The sequence below is a fragment of the Jaculus jaculus genome, chromosome 1 (assembly GCF_020740685.1).
Source record: "Jaculus jaculus isolate mJacJac1 chromosome 1, mJacJac1.mat.Y.cur, whole genome shotgun sequence".
Classification (NCBI taxonomy): domain Eukaryota; kingdom Metazoa; phylum Chordata; class Mammalia; order Rodentia; family Dipodidae; genus Jaculus; species Jaculus jaculus.
In genome coordinates this window covers 234626997-234648277 of record NC_059102.1, presented here as the reverse complement: position 1 = coordinate 234648277, position 21281 = coordinate 234626997, and the positions used below count along the sequence as shown (strand labels likewise).

The 21281-nt window shown below is 49.4% G+C and overlaps 1 protein-coding gene across 1 annotated transcript in view; it reads right to left on the bottom strand.

Annotated features, from left to right (window-relative positions):
- Positions 1-15240, bottom strand: part of Nod2 (nucleotide binding oligomerization domain containing 2) — a 32002-nt gene extending 16762 nt beyond the window's left edge. Inside the window, exons 1-3 of the mRNA XM_004664851.2 lie at positions 14782-15240; positions 5439-5544; positions 724-2542 (exon numbers count right to left, since the gene is read on the bottom strand). Coding sequence (XP_004664908.2) covers positions 724-2542; positions 5439-5544; positions 14782-15240 — 2384 coding nt within the window. The remainder of the gene's footprint in view (positions 1-723; positions 2543-5438; positions 5545-14781) is intronic.
- Positions 15241-21281: the final 6041 nt, after the last annotated feature.

Here is a 21281-nt window from a genome sequence, read left to right as displayed (position 1 = left end):
ATGAGCATTGCCAAAAGGATAAAATTCTCCAACCACTTTCTATCTCTGAGGTCTTGAAATTCCCATTTGTGTATGTGTGTGTTTTTTTGGTGGGGGGTGAACCAGGGCCCCTTGCTTCTACAAATGAACAGCCATACTTGCATCATTTTTTTTTTTTTCATCCGGCTTACACAGGTGGTTTAGGCATTGAACCCAGGCCAGCAGGCTTTGCAAACAAGTGTCTTTAACTGCTGAGCCATCTTCCCAGCCCTTTGTGGGATTTCAGACTTTGATGGGGCACACCTCCAACTTGAAGTAGCTCCTAATACAGACACAAAACTTGCCGTGGCACTTCAAGCTTTTCCTAAAACATCAGAAGTACATCCATAGACAGGAGCCAGGAAGCCTGTGCCCAGAAAGACGTGATTTGTGAAAGACACTCGTCATTTCCTGTGACTCTCGGCCAGTTATTTCACTTCTGAGCCTCAAGTCACAGGGTTAGAGCAGGTGATCCTGGAACACGTTGCTCCGTGTCGGGCACACAGGACGTTCAAGCATGGCTATCACTGCCGTGTATTGAAACTAAGGCCCAGAATGGGAAGGGATTGGGTGTGTGTTGCACAGAAGGGTGGTTGGACACAGACTTCTGGATGCCAACTAGGTGCTAGCTCCCCCCTATGCCCGCCACAACCTCGACTGGGGCATTCACCACATGCACAATCCACAAGGCCCAGCCACACTCACTACAAAGCCGTGCAGACGCCGAGGCAAGGCAGCAGCTGCTCCAGGCCGACATCGCCCACCGAGTTGTGGTCCAGCTGCAAGGCCAGGGGCCTCCTCAGGTGCCGCAGCACAAAGGCCAAGGCAGCGCACTCAGTGGGGCCCACGCTGCAGAACGTCAGCTTAAGATGCCCGACGTCCAGCCGCCGCACAGCCTCCCGTGCCAGCCGCTCCTCCTGCATCTCATACAGGCTCCTAATGAGCCACACAAAGCAAGGCATGGCATGCATGCTCTTGGCCTCACCGGGCACGGCGGGTGGGATGGAGTGGAAGTGTTTGCGGAGGCTACGGGCCAGACACCGGCGGACACAGGCGCGGCGCTGCAGCAAGGCCTTCCCAGAGGTCTGGCACATGGCCAGCAGGCCCCGGTGCTCCTGGGACAACAGTCCTGCCAGGAAGGCTGCTGTGATCTGCAGGTTGTGCGGCTCAGCCTTCTGTAGCAGAGCCACCTCCCTGCCCTCCTTGGCCCCGGAGCCCTGGACACACTGTGTGGGCAGCAGCCTTGCCAATAGTGAGCTCGCCATCCCGCTCTGGCAATTGAACAGGTGTCGGAGGGCGGCTGCCGATGTGTCAGCACTGAGCGCCAGGTACAATGCAGCAAAAAAGCACTGGAAAGTGATGTGCAGGAATTCCAGCGGTGCCGCACTCCCGGACACGACACTCTGGGCCCGCACCAGGAAACCGAGAGAAATGTCCTCAGAATCGACCTGTGCCGCCTGGAGCTGCTGGGCTGAGAACAGGTAGCAGCACGTGGACAGGCCCCAGAGAGCCAGGTAGCCGAGGCGCAGGAGGGTGGGGAGCCGTCCTCGAAGGAGCTCAGGTCCCAGGCCATGGGAGGCAGAGTCTGGCAGGGAGGCATGCAGCAGAAAATGCTGAAGGATTAGAAGGTACATGTCTGTGGTAGTCTTCGGGGCCCCCCCACCCTGCAGCAACAGCTCACTGTGGCACTTGGATACCATCCATGAGAAGACAGGGAGGTGGCATAAACCAAGCAGGGCTGAGGTGCCTTGGAGCAGGTGGATGAGGCGATCCGCCACCCCAGACTCACGGTGACACTTCCTCAGGAAGAGCTCTATGCTCTCTTCCGAGAAGCCCTTCAGGTGGCACTCCATGCGGACATACTTCCTGAGGAGTGCAGACACGGCGTCTGGACGGCTGGTCAGCACCTTACAGGCATTCTTTAGCAGATTGCCTTCTAGAAGGTTGAAAAGCAGAGTCTGGACCGACGTGGGTTCGGTTGGAGAGCAGTGACGCTCACGGTCTGTGAACCTGAACTTGAACTCATCCAAGCCATCAAAGGTTAGCAGCACACACTCGGGGTGGTCAAGGAGAAACTGAAAGACCTCCTGCTGGCCAGCGTCGGGCCAACAGCAATGCTCAAAGAGCAGCATCTTTAGAGACAGTGATTTGGACACTCCCTGCAACTGCCGGCAGCTGAATGGGAAGATGAAGAGAAATTCCTGGAAGGCCCGCCCCGTAGCCCACAGCAAATGCAGCCGCTGAAGGAGAGTGCTCTTGCCACTGCCAGCCTCGCCCACCACCAGCACAGTGTCAGCATCTCTGTTGAGGTGGCAGTGGGTGCCAAAGAGCTCCTCCAGGCTCAGGGTGACAGGGCTTTTCTGCAGGGCCCCAGCTGTGCCCATCTCGGTCCTCAGCTCCAGGAGGTTCTCTGTGTATATGTCCTCCAAGCAAAGATTCTCCGCCCCATCGTAAGTACTGAGGAAGCAAGACTGGGCGGACACTGTGGTCCTCAGCTTGGCTATGAACTTCTGACATCCGGCTGCTGGGAGACAGAAGAAGGGACAAGTGAGGGTGGTACCATGCTCATGATAAGACCTCACCAGGACATGGGCTGCAATGCCACAGCTAGGAGAGAAGAGCCAGTGGGCATCCATCCTGGCTGGTTCACTCATAAGCTATGGGAAGAGCCATAGAACCTTCTAAACCCATTTCCCCTGCTTTTCAACCTTCTGGAGGACAACCTGCTAACGAGCACGTACAAGGAGCTGAGCAGCCATCCAGACACCGTGCCACGCTCCTCAGGAAGTATGTCCGCACAGAGGGGCACAGAGGGCTTCTCAGAAGAGAGCACAGAGCTGGACCCGAGGAAGTGACACCAAAGTAGGAAAAATGGTGGCCACTCCTTTAAAGACCTTTGGCATTGGTCAGCTGAGATGATGTGTGTTGTGTGGTAAGTACAGCATCCAGCACAAAGACACTGGCCACCATCCTAATTAAGATGGCCACCTGGAAGTACTGTGGAAGATGAGGAGCATTGAGGCTTAGAGGATATCTGTGCCACCGTTCAGCCTCCTCTGCCTCTATATGAAGGGCAATGAAAGGGGGCAAGGGCATAAAAGCCCAGATTTTCAGGTCAAACATCTGAGCCCACCACTACCCTGGGCAAGACACCTTGCCTGTCTGAGATCTAGTTTTCTTATCTATACCAATGAGGACTAGCCGGGCATGGTGGCGCACACCTTTAATCCCAGCACTCGGGAGGCAGAGGTAGGAGGATCACCGTGAGTTGGAGACCACCCCGAGAGTACAGAGTGAATGCCCAGTCAGCCTGGGCTAGAGTGAAACCCTACCTCAAAAAATCCAAATTAAGAAAGAAAAAAAGAAAAAGAAAATGAGGACTATCATAGTTGGAACATGAAGTGGCCCAACACATCCATATCAGATCCCTGAAATCTGAGGATTCCCCTTACATGGCAAACTGGATCTGGAAGTCAAAGCTAGCTCTGGAGAGCCTCAGGGTCACTTAGTGCTTGGGCCAACTTCTTGGTCAGGGCTTAGTTCTCTTTCAGGAAATGCAGAATTTCTGGCATACAGTCTTGGGCTGGTGGGACATTCGCATGCTCCACCCTATCCACCCTATGGCGGGAAGCCAAGTCTTGACCTTTTACTCCAGTACAGCAATAAACAAGTCATTTTCACAGAGCTCTCAGCCCACTGGGGTACCAGCAGAGCAAAACAAAACAGGGGTCTTGTGTCTATGTCACCTCTTTTTTTTTTTTTTTTGCTATGTATCCCAGGCTAGCCTTGAACTGGCAAACCTTCTCCCTCAGCCTCCCAACTAGGCTCATGTCATGATACCCACTATGTAACACCTCTTTTGTTCCCAGATCTGATAATCACTGCTGTTCTTTTTGCTCCCTGACATACCAGGAACACTGGCCAAACACCAGAGACATATAACTTCCTTTTCAATGTACTGACTTCTAGCCATTACCAGTGACACTAAAAACTTCCAATAAAAGTTTCCAAAAAACTAAAGAAAGGAAGGAAAAGAAAAATGTTTCATTTTGAAGAAAAATGCACTTCAACTGGTCCTCCTCCTTTCTCTCTTCCTCTCTTTTCCCAAGGTCTGACCTTGAGCTCCGATTCCTATCTCCCAAGCTCTGGGATTACAGGCATGCTGCATCCTGTCGCCTGCTTACCTGTGGCCTTTGGCAGCATTGTTTTCTTTGATTTTGCGTGTGTTTGTGACATATGAGCGGATGTGTGCATGCAAGTGGAGGCCAAAGGACAGCAGCCTCCTCTACGTCTCTCCTGTTTTGTTGCCTTAACACTGAGTCTCCCAATGAATTTGGAGCTGCCATATTTTAGCCAACTGGCTAACCAGCACACCCAAATGAGTCTCCTGCCTCTGCCCTCTCCCAGCCTTTTACGTGGGTGCTGGGGGTCAACCTCAGGTCCTCACGCTCACGCAGCAAGCACTCTTACCTGCTGAGAAGACGCCCCATCCCCTCGAAGCATCTCACAGCCATGGCATCGCTCAGTGTTTACATAGCTAGCTTTGTTTTGATGAAACCACCAACAAATGTTCACCAGGGAGCTAAGCCGTTACCATGCACTGAGCTCCACCTCCTGGTCTTGGATGAGGTGGTTCACGCCCAAATGCCAGGCACAGGGCTGCAGATCTGCTCATGGCCCAAAGATCATGGCTAGGACCATAAATTCGTCCATTAACACTAGGCACACAGTTCAGTGCCCATGTGCTTCCTTCAGTGGGGTGGGAACAAGAGAGGGGGAACACCGGCTTGTGCCCTCTCTTTGCAAATGATGATTTCTTCTCCTGAGAAGAGGGAAGGTGTAGGTGGGGACAGTATAGTCAGACCCATCTTTCTCTTCTTTGCCATTCAAACCTCCCAGTTCCCTAGTTGTGAAGAGCTGAGCAACACCTACTTCTCAGGTTGTTGCAAAGGGCAGAGGATGCCCATAAAGTGCATGGCAGGATTTCTAATATGTTCCAGCCAAGCCACTCCAGGCCTCCCTTGCTCCTGACCCTGCCTGGTAACCATGGACACAAAGGGGAGGGGGCAATCTGCTCTGAACATGCTTAGTTATGATCACGAGGAGCTAGATTTCAGGGAGCAGAAGATTTCAGCCTTCACTGTCTCTATGGAACGGATGCTGACAGCTTGGACAGCAAGGTAGGTATTCTAGCAACTGGCCTTCCATGTACAACAGATACGGGAGCACCATGCGGTGTGGGAAGCCATGGAAGGGAACAGCCGAAATTAGTGCTTTTGTCTTTTCAGACAAATGAGGGAAACGCAGTCTCAGGGGTATGCAGCAACGCATGGGTGCTAACTGACGTGTGTCTGGCTCTTTAGCCACGAATCAACACCGACTCCCCTTGTCTTTTTGGCCAACCAGGGACACTTACGTACCAGCAGGAGGCAGGGACAGTAAGACGGGTAGTTCCTGCATGTGCTGCAGGAGGAAGGCAGCCAGTCCATTTGCCTTCACTGCGGCAAGATCAAGCAGCCTCCTTGCCTATGGGAGAAGAAAAGGCCGTTACTTTTTCAGAAAAACTAATGCATAGCACGGGAAGGCTTGCTCTATATTCCTAATCAGATGATCCCAAATCCCCAATGTTCCAAAATCCAAAATCTTCTGAGTGCAAACGTGATGCCTTAAGTAGACAATTCTACAACATGAAAAAATGTACAAATTATTTCAAATATTGCATGAACTTAACTTCAGGCTATGTGTGAATGAAACATAAATGAATGTTTTCTTTGGACAATGATCATGTTTCCAAGATTCATCATGCTTATACAAATATTACAAAACCCAAGAATCTATTACTGTGGTTATGCTAACTGAACAGCATGTCAAACTGCCTTCTAAATATCTGTATTTGTTTCCATAGATTAGTACTGCTTGCAGCCTCAAACACAGTTTCTTACTACCATGGGCAGTGGCTAACATCGAGATGTTTAGCTGGCAGAACTGCTGAGAACAAATGACTCCGGAGTGCTCAGCCTCAAATGTCTAAACCACCCTGTCCAAGGCTCAGAGAACCTCCCAGAAGAGGGGACAGAAAGAATGTTAAGAGCAGGAAAATGAGGAGGAGAGCCGTGACATGGCCGTTACACTAGTGAACTCTCCCAGCAGCTGTGCTTTCCCGTACTTCCGCTCAAGCCTCACTTCTGCTCCCACGGGCCATGGCAGTCTGGAAATGTGCATTCTGAAAAGGCAAAAAAGAGAGGGTCCCAGGAGAGTGAGGCCCCAGGCACAACGAAAGGGATGAACACCATATCCCAAACCGAGGGTTGAAATGACCATATGCCAACAAGAGCGAACACTACCTACCACCACCACCACCCCCCTGGCCTCTCATCCACAGGCTTCCAGACCTCTCTGGATGTAGGAGCTTCACCACAGGCACGAGAAACTCAGTGGGCCCAGGAGGAAAGGTCTAACAATATAAGCACTGCCATTTACCGAATGTCTATAGTGGGAATCTGTTTCACCTGCTCATTCAGTGAGTTTCAAAGCCCTCCATCTCAATAATGAGAAGAACAACCAAGGCTTACTTATCATCTGCCCAAAGAGAGTACCCAGGATGGGAGAGTGAAGTCAAATCACTGGAGAAGGGAAAGCAACCTGAAGGATAAAGTTTTATATGGGGAGGAAAGGATGTGGCTCAGGGGTGGAGCAGTTGCCTAGCACGTACAGAGTCATGGTTTCTTATGTAGCATGACTGAAACAATCAGACCAAGTAAACAACCAGAAAGTCTGACTAGCATTATGATGTCTAGAAAGAGTGCATCTGTCTGTCAAACAAGAGCATGAGGACCCAAATTTGGAGCCCTAGCACTCACCAGCACTCATGTTAAAAAGCTGAGCGTGGTGGCATGTGCCTGTAATCTCAGCGTGGGGAGGCATCCCCAAGGCTTACCAGAGAGTGAATATTGTCAAGCAATGAGCTCCAGGTTCAGTGACAAGCCCTGTCTCAAAAAAATAGAGAGTGACTGAAGAAGACTTCCAACATCGACTGCTGGTCTCCACGTGCATGCATGTACACCTGTAACATGTGCACACATAAACCTGGACACACATATACCACACAGATAAAGAAGAGTCACAAACAGGCCTCGTACATTGAACATATAACAACATAAATGAAAAATTCAACAGTTTTGAGTTGAAAAAAATCATACAGAAAATGGCACAAAGCTGGGCATAGTGGCTAAGCCTGTAATCCCAGCATTCTGCTCAGGAGGCTGAGATAGGAAATCTGCTACAAGTTTAAGTCCAGCCTGGGCTGCAAAGGGATTCCAGTCCAACTTGGACGACAGTGTGAGACTGTGTCTCAAAAACAACAACACGAAATGATACACAGATGTAAAATAGAAGAAAACTAGAGGATTGGTTAGGAAACCCTAACATTCAAGTTGCTGCAATTCCATAAAGAAGAAAAACAATGAAGTAGAAGAAATCATCAATAAACTCATCAGACAAATTTCCCAAAACACAGAGAGATGAATTTCTGGAGTCACAAAGCCTTTTGAATGTTAACTACACAAAAGATAATCATGAAATTTTAGAATATTGAGAACTCCAAGAAACTCTGATCAGCTTTCAGAAGGGGATAAAATGGTTTTCGAGTTATTAGGAATTATACAAAAAGAGAAGATAAAGGAATAATTTCATCAAAATTCTGAAGGAAAATGATGGCCAACCCATACTTTTCTTTTATTTACATATCATTTATTAATTATTTGCAGTGTTGGGGTCCAAACCTGGGCCCTCATACATGTTAATGCTCTACCACTAAGCTCTACCCCTGCCCCTCTTTTTACTTTCTATTTTGAGACAGAGCCTCATGAAGTTGTCCAGGTTGGCTTTGAACTCACTTTGTAGCCTAGGTAGGTCTTGAACTTTTACCGTTGTTGTTGTTGTTGTTTTTCGGAGCGCTTTACTTTCCAACATGAAAAGTTGTTTCTGAGGACCTGAAACCCCAGAAGATAACTACCACACAAAAAAATGATAAGTGCTTTAAATGATGAACCAAAAGCAGCCTTGAGGAGAAATAATAATTGACAGAAGGTAGAATGCAATCCCTGAAGGGAACTGTTTTAATTACTACCCAAAAAGCAAAGTTACAGAGCTACACTCAAGGTCATGGACCACTTCCTTACAGTTAGGCTTGGGGGAGAGGTGAAACAGGGAAAGGAAATAGCCTTAAGAATAATATGAATTGGAGGTACTGGAGAGATGGCTTAGTGGTTAAGTCATCTGCCTGCAAAGCCAAAGGACCTCAGTTTGATTCCCCAGGACCCATGTAAACGAGATGCATAAGATGGCACATGCATCTGGAGTTTGTTTGCGATGGCTGGAGGCCCTGGCGTGCCCATTCTCTCTCTCTCTCTCTCTCTCTCTCTCTTAAATAATTATTTTTAAAGAATAATATTAATTGGGGCAGCAGTCCATTGGTCCTGACACTTCTGTGTCCTGGTGTCTGAAATCACATTGCTTCCTTTCATCTCCATCTTTGCTGGCATCTCCAAGCAGCCTTCACAGAGCTAAATAATAGCTGCCATTGTGTTAGGATTCAAATTTTCATTCCAGTGGCCACCAGACCTTTCATTTTACCATCATCAGGTTTCTTCAAAAGCTTGACTCCCAGTTCTTCAAATCTTTTACAAGCACTACAGACATCAGGAATGACAATTGCAATGGAGCCGAATCCCCAAGGGCCTGAGTCGCCCTGGTGTTAACTCTGGGTCTCATCATTTTCAGTGCCCCAGTGGTGTGTCCACTTGAGTGTAGCTTTTCTGGACAACGTCCATGCTATGTTTTCATTCTTATCTGTGGGGATGTCATTCTTATCCTCATAAGCCAGGAAATAATGTGAAAATTTCATAGTAGGAAAGTTGAATTTTTGGAGTAGCAGCATTCCAAGAACTCTTATATAGAAGTCCAGTGACTTCTTAGGATCTTTAACGCTTAGCATGGTCTGCTGCAAGAGGAAATTCTTGGTGCTGGGGTCCATCTCCCAGCAGCACCTGAGGCAGGCTTGTCTGGGTTGAGGATCCACCATGGCTGCACTGGAGGACCACGGAGCACCCACACTCAGGACAGGAGCAGAGCGACACCCAGCACCTGAGTCTGTGCAGCACTCACAGGAGAGCAGGTCGTGAACTTTTTTAAGTTTATTTTAATTTTTTGACAACTTTCATAATTGTAGACAATAACCGATGGTAATGCCCTCCCTCCCCACCACTTTCTCTACTGAAACTCTACTCTCCATTATACCATTTCCCCTTGCAACCAGTCCCTCTTTTATTTTGATGTCATCATCTTTTCCTCCTATTATGATGGTCTTGTGTAGGTAGTGTCAGGCACTGTGAGGTCATGGATATCCAGGGCCATTTTGTGTCTGGAGGAGCACGCTGTAAGGAGTTCCACCCTTCCTTTGGCTCTTACATTCCTGCCACCTCTTCCACAATGGACCCTGAGTCTTGGAAGGTGTAATAGAGATATTTCAGTCCTGAGCACTCCTCTGTCATTTCTTCTCAGCACCATGTTGCTTTCTGATTCATTCCAAGGTCACTGCCATTTGAAAAGAGAGGCTTCTCTAACCAAAAGTGAGAATAGCTTTAATATATGGATATGAACATTAAGAGAAGTGCTTACTGGGCCATTTGGTAAGCATAGTACCCTTCCTACATACTAACAACAAACACACAGAGAATGAAATCAGAGAATCACTCCCATTCACAATTTCATCAAAAAATAATAAATTACCTTGAAATAAACCTAACCAAGGAAGTGAAGGATCTCTACAATGAAAACTTTAAAACAAGCAAGAAATTGCAGAAGACACTAGGAAATGGAAAGACATCCCTTGTTCTTGGATTAGAAGAATCAATATTGTGAAAATTGCAATCTTGCCAAAAGCAATCTACACATTTAATGCAATCCCCATCAAAATTCCAATGGTATTCTTCACAGAAATAGAAAAAACAATCCAAAAAATCATTTGGAAGCACAAAAACCTCAAATATCTAAAATAATTTTGAGCAGAAAAAAAAAGGGCTGGTGGTATCACCATACCTGATTTTAACCTATATTACAGAGCCATGGTAACAAAAACAGCATGGTACTGGCACAAAAACAGACATGTAGATCAACAGAACAGAATAGAGGACCCAGATATAAGTCCAGGTAGCTATAGCCACCTGATCTTTGACAAAAATGCCAAAAAATACTCATTGGAGAAAAGACAGCCTCTTCAGCAAATGGTGCTGGGAAAACTGTATATGCATACGTAGAAGAATGAAAATAGATCCTTATTCTCTCCATGCATACAAATTAGGTCCAGATGGGTCAAAGACCTTAATATCAGACCCCAAAGCCTGATAGTGCTAGAGAACAAAGTAGAGGAAACCCTTCAACATATTGTATTGGCAAAGACTTTCTGAAGATAACCCCAATTGCTCAGGAAATAAAACCATGGAACAACTGCTAGGTTCTCATGAAATTACAAAGCTTTTACACAGCAAAGGACACTGTGAACAGGGCAAAGAGTCAACCTACAGAATGGGAGAAAATCTTTGCCAGCTATACATCTGACAGAGGTCTTGAACTTTTAATCCTCCAGCATCAGACTCCTGAGTAGCTGGGATTACAAGCATGAGCCACAAGAATATTATAATCAGGTAAGCTGTCAATCAGTACTGAGATAAGTGTTTAGACATGCTCAGAATTTTTTTAAAAAATTATTTATTTATTATTTTGAGAGAAAGAGAGTCAAATAGAATGAGCAGACCAGGGCCTCTAGCTACTGCAAACGAACTCCAGGCACAGGTGCCACCTGGTGTATCTGGCTTATGTGGATACTGGGGAATCGAACCTGTGTCCTTAGGTTTCATAGGCAAAATGCCTTAACTTCTAAGCCATCTCTCCAGCCCATGCTCAGAAATTTTAACTCCCATACACTCTGCCTAAGAAATGAACTAGAGGGTATATGAGCTGACAAAATGGAGTAAACCAGGAGAGAGAAGACGTAGTATTCAGGATACAGAAGACTCAACATAGGATCCCCTATGAGGAGAGCTCTCGGGATGGTGGCTATGGACTACGGAGCGCTACGCAGTCTGACAGAATGGAGTAATGACTCAAGACTGAGACATGCTGTGAGTAGTTACCTCCTGGAGGTCCAGGTAAGCCTGGCCCTAAACCTTATCTGTATTTGACTCCTCTTCACTATGGACTCATGCCATCCCTTCTCTCAGTTCCTGCTGCCTAAGTCATCAGAGGACATTAGGTTCAGTTCACAGAAGTGCTTACCCTTGACCTAGTCCTGGAAGCCAGAATGGCCTTTGGCCAGCTTACACTTGAGAGTGCTGAGAAGCCCACATTTGCAGGAGCCCTCAGCATCTGCTCACACTAGCCCTACCAAGTGCTCCAGCTTTAATGAGGCCTGAATGTCCCTAGACTCATGACTTTGTCCACTGGTCTCTCTTAAACTTTCAGGGAAGGGGATGGCAGGCCATGTCTCTAAGACCTGTGAAGCTTTCCACCTAGGAGTTTCTGTCGTACATAGGTGGAGGGTAGCAAGAGTATCCCTTCCCACACAGGTGTATTTGGCTAGCTGCTCAGTTTTTCAAAAGAAAACAATACAGTATTTGGGAATTTATTGCCAAAGGTGCTAACACCATAAAGAAAGCAAAGGAACGACTAATACAAAAGTCACGCCAGCGGCTGCCTCTCGCGTGTGCAGCTGAAGAAGGAAGGACCATGGTGCTGGTGGTGTTCTGTTTCTGAACCTGGACAGTGGTAATGTGTGTACACGAAAGTTACACACTCTTCAAGAGGTGTGGCACATTTTGCAGTTTAAAAATATTGAAGCTAGGGTCAGAGAGATGGCCTAGCAGTTAAGGTGCTTGCCTGCCAAGCCAAAGGACCCAGGTTCAATTCCCCAGGACCCACGTAAGCCAGAGGCACAAGGTGGTACAAGTGTCTGGAGTTCATTTGCAGTGGCTGGAAATAAATAAATATAAAATATAAAAATAAATAAATAAATGAAATTGAAGTTAGTACCATGATAAGAGCAAACAATTCAGAGTTCAGTCTGACACCTCAGCCCTGTTGGCCTTAGCAGCTGTCTGAGTCACACAGACGGCTGGCATCACAGCTGGTGTTATTAGAATAAGGTTTCCTAACAATTGTCTTTCTCTACTGGGCAAAACCATACAAAACCTTCTCATCTTACCACAGAAAGAAAAGCACACACAGTTGGGAGGAACATGGACCTGAATTCAGAGTCTAGTTGGCGCTTTCCTTTCCTAAATGGGAAATGTGCCCTTCATTCTCAAGACATGGTACAGCGGCCCTCCATCACTGGACAGAAGCTGCAGGACTCAGGCAAAGCTGACTGCAGTGGACCTAGGTACACACTAGGCACCTGCTCTGGAAACGACCGCAATGGACACTTTAGTAAGGTTACTTCTCTAATGTCCTTCCACACACAGCAGTCTTGATTCCCAGCCTGCATCAATGACAGGTCCCTCTATAAAAGAAATGAAGAGGTTGACATGGGTGACATGTCAATTGGACATGCCACAAATGCCATCTACATGGAAAGAGAAATTCAGCCACTGAGGGAAAGCCAGAGGTCCCAGAACGCCAGCATTGGAGGAGGCTCGGAGGTGGTAGATTCTAATCATTGGATCTTCAGACCCTTTCTTCATCTCCCAAATCCTTAGTGGCCTCAGATCGACTGTCCCTTCCACTGCACTGTCCTTCAGATCAGTCCCCATCTTCAGTGTTGGCTTTTGCTGTCCACTTAGTTCTTTTTATAAGATTTTTTTGTTTGCTTGTTTGTTTGGTTGGTTGTTTTGTTTGGTTGGTTGGTTGTTTTGTTTTTTGGTTTTCATGGTAGGGTTTCACTCTAGCTCAGGCTGACCTGGAATTCACTATGTAGTCTCAGGGTGGCCTCGAACTCACAGCAATCCTCCTACCTCTGCCTCCAGAGTGCTGGGATTAAAGGTGTGTGTGGGTTTTTTTAAGCTTTAAAGGAGGCTTAGCTCATTAGAATCCAGCCTTCTTTTCTAAACTAACCATTGTAGTTACAAATGCCCCTCTGGGCTCTGATTTAGCTGCACACCCCAGACTTTGACAGAACCAGGTTCTCCTTCCTGCTTGTTTGCTTCTGGGTTCCTTCTGCTTTCAGTTCCAATTTCTCATGTTATCGTTAAGTTATGCCATTTGCTTTCCTTTGCCAATCCACAGACTTCTTAAATCCATGTTCTGTCTCCTCCAGGGCCTCAGGATCCTGGCTACCTTCTCCAAACCCTCCAGAACACGCAGACCTGAATTTACTGCTGAACCCTTAATGAAGGGGGACAAGCCCCGATCACGTGACTTCTGAGTGGTCTGATTCTATCCTCACAACGAGTCACAGGTGACACGGAGGAGGAGAGATGATCAACAGGCCCATTTGAATGCTTAAAGGAGGTGGTGCCCAGGGTACACCTGTGGGTCATGTGTGCCCTAGAAAGACTGAGCCACCTTCAGCAGCATGACAGCAGAACTGAAGACAGAGAAGTTCAGTTTTTCCACCTCAACCTACGCTTGCCTGCACTCACTTGAAGGTTTTATATAGATATCACAAAAATAAAAACTCAAAGTCCCCAACTCAGCCCAAACTGACACTGTAATGTAATTCTAATTCACTTGATCAACAACTTGTTATCCCACTAACAAGTATTCACTGAGCACCTGTCATATACTAAGTTCTCAACACAGCAAACTCTGAAAGCAAAGGTAAGCATATGGTAAGCCTCGTAGATTCTGGCTGACTGACTGACTGACTGACTGATGAATGAATGAATGAATAGATGAGTGAGTCAGTGAGTGAGTCAAGGGCAGAGGTCCACCACTGCCTTCCCCTTCACTGTTACTCAAAACACTTCCCTTGGCTGAAATTCCCCACTCTATAAAGTGGAATATTACTGACACCTTCCTAGCTGCCTTATAGGAAACCAGTGGCTCACAGGAGAAAATGAAAACAGTTTTGGAAACACTCACCAGTCATTTTCCTGTCCTGCTGAATCATTGAGTTTCATGGGAGGTTACCTCCTAACACTAATAATTTAATATCTGCATTAACATGCAGTATACTGTCTTAATTATTAAGCAGAGGTTTAATATAATGAAGTGTTATGCTCCAGTGAGCTGTTGATTTAAAACAAGCAGTAACACAGATGTACCAGTGCAGAGCACTGCTGCCCAGAAAGACAGTAGCTGCGGTGACGGCAGAGGGACTTCCTGTGGGCAGACACTGCTCTCACACACAGGCTACCTCAATGGATTCTCCAAACCTTGGTCTGATGGTTATCCCAAGACTGGAGAGGTGAAGGGTGGAGATTAGAGCTAGGGGTGCAGCAGGTATAGCTCAGAGGTAGAGCGCTTACATGACATGAGCAAGGCCCTGGGTTCCATTCCCAGCCCTTAAAGAAAAAAAAGGGGGAACAGATGCAGTGCTGATCTTGAACCTATGTGGTTCTGGCTGAAGAGGCCAAACTCTAGGCTGCCACACCATAGCCACTCCCATCAGAGGGTTTTGCTGGCAGTAACCAAGGCAACTTTGATGTGCCTGACCTCTATAGGGGGGAATCCCATGGGTCATGTTACCTCATGAGGCTGACTTCACAGGAACAACAGTGCCGGTGACTAAGCAGCCTTCTCTTATGACTTCTACTGGTGTAGCCTTACCCTCTGGGATGACGTGAAGATAGGCAGCCTGATTTCATCACATTCATACTGGCTCAGGAAGCCCTGCTCCCGTGCCAGCTCCAACACAGCCTCGACATGTCTGTAGAGTCTCCTGATAATGGCCGGTCGGTGACTCTGCAACTTCCGAGCTGGATGGAGAGAGTGGGAGTCCCAGCAGCCATGGAGCTCAGGGGCCTGGCTGTCAACCTGGGCTCTTTGGATAGCTTCAGTGAGCTTCTGACAGCCCCAAGTACCCTTGTTCCAGACAGTATCCAGCAGGCGCCGGGCCAAGTGAGAGAGAGGCTGTCCCGGGAGGCTGAGACCCTCATAGTCCTCCCAGCAGAGTACGTCCCAGGACAGCAGCCAGTCCAGAATGCTCTCAAAGCCCTCCAGGGACCCTGCGACTAGCAAGGCCACTAGCTGGCTCCTCTGTGCCTGGAAGTCCTCCTGTGAGCACATCTCACGGCCTGAAAGACAGCAAGGTAAAGCCAGAGGTCGGTGCAGGGACTCTCCAGAAGCCAGGCTGGGGTGGTGGTGGGTGGGAGGGAGGGGAGGAGGCAGCCCATCCCAAGGCCAAATCAGCCACAGTTGTTCTCAGGCATTATCCAATCCAAGCTTCTATACTGAGGCCCATGGAAAACAAGAAATTGGTTAGAGTCCCTCCATGACTTTGCAGCAGCCAGACATACATCCTGAAGAGCCCTAGCTCCTATGCCCATGCATGATCCCAGCCTCAAGTTTCAAAAAGCAAGAGCTAACAGAAGGAGGAGTACCCAAGGATCTGAAGTCTAGGCATTGGTTCTCTCCCAAGCACAGTGGCAGGCTCTCCCAAGCCAGCTGCATTCAGGCTCACAGCTTCAGAACGGCTAAGATTCATTGGGTGCACACTAAGTCCTTTCCTGTATGAATTTACTTACTCCTTCCAACCTCTAGAAAGCCAGCCCATTATACAGAGGAAGACACTAAGGCACACACAGGCAAGGCATTTATAGACTTGTCACAGCTGGTTAAGGCAGAGGTGGGATTTGAACCTAAGCAGTGGGACTTCCTCCCCAACGCGAGTGCCTTTAACTCTAATCCTTGGGCTCTCCACAGAGCGTAGCCCCAGCCCCACTGTGGGTACATAATTGACCATGTAGACTCGGGCATTACTGCAAGGAACCCAATCCAGGCGAAATGGGGCATGATTTCTAGGTCAGCTGAGAGTTCACCGGTACAATGTCCCTGTTAGAACCCCTGCGCGCACGCGTGCGCACACACACACACACACACACACACACGGGTACACACTTGGTCTAAGGACCACCTTCCCTCCCATACACTCACCAGCACATGCTGTCCATGCCGCCCTGACACTGTCACTGTTCTCAGGGGCTGCCTCTGAGCTTGACCCTCAAACTCCAGGTGCCGGGACGTGGCAGATAAAGGGCACCAGGAGCTTTAAGTTTGAGAGGTCCCCAACCAGCAGAGAAAAATCTCAGTCTGTTGGTTTGTGATTGCCACAGGGCCCAGGCCAAGGGCTCGGGCTGTGCTCACGGCAAACGAAAGTGAAAGGACGAAGCCATGGAAGAGGAACTCGGGCTTCTTCCATATCCAGACGTCCTGAGACACGCCAGGGAGCAGATACTAATCAGCCTGGGGAGTCTCCACCTTTCCTGCCAGTTGGTGGCATGCTTCCGGCCCTGGCAGGCTCACACTGCAGCCCAGTCTCCCTTGTCCCACCCTCCCCCACAAACTTGGCCCAGTGCTGGATGGGGCTAAATGGGGGGACAAGGGAATGCTCCCGAGTGAAACCCAAGTCACAGCCAGGGGCTGGAACATCGCGTACCTATCCTCAACCTAACACTCAGCACACTGCCAACACGCAGGCTGGAGGCCTGGGGCTGGCGGGATGGGGAAACAGGCAGCGAAGCTCCTTGGGTATCTGATAGCTTAGGAGGGCGTATTCCTACTTCTGTGACACTGGAAACCAGACACTAAGAGAGTTCTCCCTCACCAAGCAGGTCTCCTCCACAGGCCCAGGACGAGAACACGGGCAAGGGCCGGGAGGGGTACATGGGACAGAACAGGATAAGGAGTGGAGTAGCTGGGGCTGAGCCCTGGAGTGGCTGTCAGCTGTGGGTACACCAGCCACTCCACGGCCCCAGCCTGGGTCCCAGGAAGTGTCACCATTTGCCCTGGAGGCCAGAAGCAGGGTCAAGACTCTGGCCAGGAGTCCCAGAGAGCACAGAAGAGCAGGGATGTGAGGTCTGTGGAAGAGGCTGAGACTGGGTAGCCTAGCTCCCTTACCTATAGGAGGTGCCTTCTTCATCCTTCTCCTTCGAGACCCATGAGCCAGCAGGCACATCAGGAGTGCCCAGGGAGATGAGAGCCCGTGGTTCTCCACTGGCCGTCCCTGATCCAGCAGACCCAAACTTAGGGGACAGCCTGAAAGCCTGGGCAGGAGGCCCAGAGCTCCCTAATTCTCATCCGTCCGGGCACAGAACCCCGTATATCCACCCGGGTCCTCGCTGAAGGACAGCGACCCTGGTGACGTGGGGCACACCTGCTGATGTGCTCGCCCATGTGGAGGACAGCTATGGGAGACGCAGGGGCCCTTCCTAGACAAGACAAGCCTGGACCGCCTGCCAGATGCCCAAGTCATACACACCCAGGCAGTGACATCAGTGTCGTGGGCACTGGGCGGGTGAGGCCAGCCCAAGCCACAAGGCTTGGGGATCCATCTTCCCACCAGCAACTGGAAAGTCCCTTTTACACTCTGCAGACCACAGAATGGGCAGTGTCCCCGGGGACTAAGCCAACCACTACATGAAGACCTGGTTTGGGTACTGTCCTACTAAGAAGCAGTAAGTTCACTGGCTCAGAAAGTTCTTCATTCTCTCTCATTTAAGTTAACCCTGGTTTCAGTTACAATTGGCAGAGAGAAGCACAAAGGAAGCTATTCACTCATCACTGATTTCATAAAATCTAGCCCTAAAATCCTGCCAATTGCACCTTTCTACCTGCTCACACACGTCTCTTCTTCAGACTGCCTAACTGATCTGTCTTCATTGTCTTTCCTTCTCTGTTTGGTTCAAACAGCTCCTGAGTCACCCTTATCCTCCTCCCCAGATGCAGCCCAAGCAAAGCGGCACCTCCATGACCAAACAGAGGGTTAAGGGTGACCAGCACGGGTTCTCCCTCATTCTCAAGCCCACCCCTGTGCCCAGATGCATAGCCAAACTGGGATCCATGCAACCCAGAGCTTTGCTCAAGGGATGACCTCATGGCATGAAGTCCCAGACCTCAAGTAAACAGAAGTGGGGGATGCTTCTGTACGACATGGGTCCAAGCTGGGCCAAGCCTGGCGCACTGGCTCCACCCTGCCTCACGACTTCCCACGACGAGTCTATGTCTCCATCAGATGAGGGGACCTATAAGGTGCCTTTAGATCCCTTCCCCCATGCAGCTCCAATGCCATGTCTGCCCTCCCTTGTCTGTAGCCTAATCTACCATGCCCACGTCCTCCCCTCCTTTCTTCCCACATCTACCTCGAGTGTGACTGCAACTGTGACTTCTTGTTGTTTGATCCTCAGCCCCTGTTTTGCACCTTCAAAGGTATTTGTTCTCACCGCTCACCCTCTTCCCTGGAGCACTTTCCACAGGGCCATGAAGGACAGTTGAGTCTCTGATCTTCCTCCCTACTCACCAGCTGCTCTTTTTGTCCTTTGTGTCTCCTGGGGTGGGGGAGGGGGTGTCCTAGTCCCACTCCAGCACTGAGTGGTCCTTCTCCACATCAGTCCATCACTAAGCAAGCCCACCAGCTTCAATGCTTTAAGTCCAAACTACATGGTGATAGTGCCCAAAATGTCACTGCCTGCCCCAACCCACCCCAACTGTTCATGCGCTTTATATGACATCACGTGGGTGCCTATAGGCATCGCAAACTGGACGGGCACAAGACCAACCTCTGGGGCTGGGGAGATGGTGCAGCAGTTACAGGTGTTTGCTTGCAAAGCCTGCCGGCACAGGCTAAATTCCCCAGTACTCCCATAAAGCCGGATACGAAGTGGCATATGTATCAGTGATCCTAACATGCCTCTGTCAATGGGAAGCAGGTCTAGGAGAATCTGAAGCCCACGGGCCAGCTAGTCTGACATTTATTGGCAGTCTGGCAGTTTATTTATAGCTGCAAGAGACCCTGTCTCAAAGAGGTTGAAGCCCAGACACCTCAAAGTTGTCCTCTGACCTCTAGACATATGCTGTGGCATGCATACATCACACACACACACACACACACACATTAAAAATCTCTGGGGCTGGAGAGATGGCTTAGCAGTTAAGGCCTTTGCCTGAGAAGCCTAAGGACTTGGGTTTGATTCCTCAGTACCTATGTAAGCCAGTTGCACAAGGTGACACATGCATCTGGAGTTCATTTGCAGTGGCTAGAGGTCCTGGTACACCCATTCTCTCCTCTCTCTCTCTGTGTCCCTCTCTCTCATAAACGCATATTTTCAAATAATCTCTGCAGGGGCTTGCAAACACTAAGGATCCAGGTTCAAATCCCCAATACCCATGTAAGCCAGATGCACAAAGTGGTACATGTGTCTGGAGTTCTTTCGCAGTGGCTTGAGGCCCTGGTGCACCCATTCTCTCTATCTGCCTCTCTCTCAAATAAGTAAATAAATACTTTAAAAAAGAAAAACAACTCCCTGGATCTCAAGCAGCACCTCTCTCAGGTGATGGAAGTCTCAAATTCCCAGAGTCATCCATGCCTCTGCCTCTCTTACGAGTCCCAACCCGTATTCAGTCAACCTTCAAAGAAAACCCCAGATTTGAAAGCTGGAGATTTTCTCATCCACCTATGCCATGGCTCAAACTCCATGGTTTCTCCCCAGAATGACAGCAGAGCCCCCTCCTGCTCTCCACCCACCCCGCTCCAGCCATGCAGGCCAGCTCGGCTCCACTGCCTCAGGGTCTTTGCATAAGCTCTTCATTCCGCCTGAGAGTCACGTGGTTTGCCCCTCACCTCCTTATGACTTTGCTCAGCAGTCACTGTGTCAGAGAGGCCCAGCCGGACCATGCTGTATAGAGCTGTAGGCTCCAACCCCGGCACACCAACCTTCTCTGCTTTATTTTCTTCCTAATTCTCTGGATCTCATGTGGCATGCATTAACACATCACACTGCTGGAGCTCTTTCTAGAATGTGTGCTCCTTGAGGACAAGGCGTTCTGTCGGTGTTTTTCCGTCGCTGTTGCCCCATGGGTTACCCGGGGAGTGCATGGAGTGAATGAGAGAGAGTGTTTGCTTTACAAAGCTTGTCAGGTGGCTCCTTTAGAACCAGGGGGTAGAATCTGCAAGACAGACTCGCCTACAAATAAGAGCTGGCAGCCACCTTGTGCCACAGTGGAGCTCTGACCTAGGTGGGTGGAAGGGAGGGAGGGAAGGAGTGAAGTGGCGCAGATGCCAGCTCAGTTCTGCACACAGAGAGGCTAAGCGGCCTAGAGTGACCAACATACCAGGGGCTCGAGCCCCCGCCACAGGGATGAGGCAGAACAGAGGCAGTAGGGGTGTGATTCACATCTTCTTCACTAAGGGGTTGGAGTAGGGTGACAGGACATGCTTTTTCCTCTGCAGAACAAGGGCTCCTGGAGGAAACCAATCACAGCCCATGGGAGAAGCAAGACCCTGAGCTAAGACTCTAAGTGCTCAGGGAAAGTCAGAGAACTCAGAGCAAACTGGAAGTCGAAGGTGAAGCTGCCACCATCCAGCAGCTGGGGACTGGCCCTGAGGGCGGCCTGCCAGGACAAGGACAGCACCAGGCAACGGCTACCCCAGCTGGAGTCAAACCCAGAGATGCGTGTAGGGCTGGGGCTCAACTGGTGGGTACGGGCCTGCCCGGGCGTTGGTAGGGTTTGAACCCACCTCCCACACCAGCCAAAGGGGAAGGGGCTGGAAGAAGACTCGCAGATCACAGCACCTGGTGGTAAAGCTCATCTCTGCAGACTATGAAGATGGGGAAACTGAGGCCCACAGAGAGACAGTACTAGGAGGGGGACAGCCTCTGTCAAACCTGCTGCTGGATCTTCTCCTCCTGGGAAAGACGGACCTCATATCTGGTAGGATTTCCCTCCACTGTCCCAGCCTCCTCCCAAATAGCACTCTGGCCTTAGATCTCAGAGGCAGATCCTGGGAGCTAGGATGTCCTCCCTACATCCCTAGATCGCATACTCTAACCACAGCCTACCTGCAGTTTCCTCTTTCCTCCAACCACCCATCTACTTAGCTGGATGTCTCCAGGAAACAGAGGCAGCCCCTCCCCCCAGCTCACCCAGGAAGGCTATGGCACTAGGTGAACACATCTGGGGGGAAGGTACACTTAGACTCCACCCCCAAATCTGCCCACACCCACGGTGCTCATGCTCAACCCTCTATCTTCCTGCCCCTCAACTGGAGCACGGAGGGTGCCCTGGACTCACCGGCCAGCCACGGGGATCCTGGGTCGTGACTCCCAGCACCA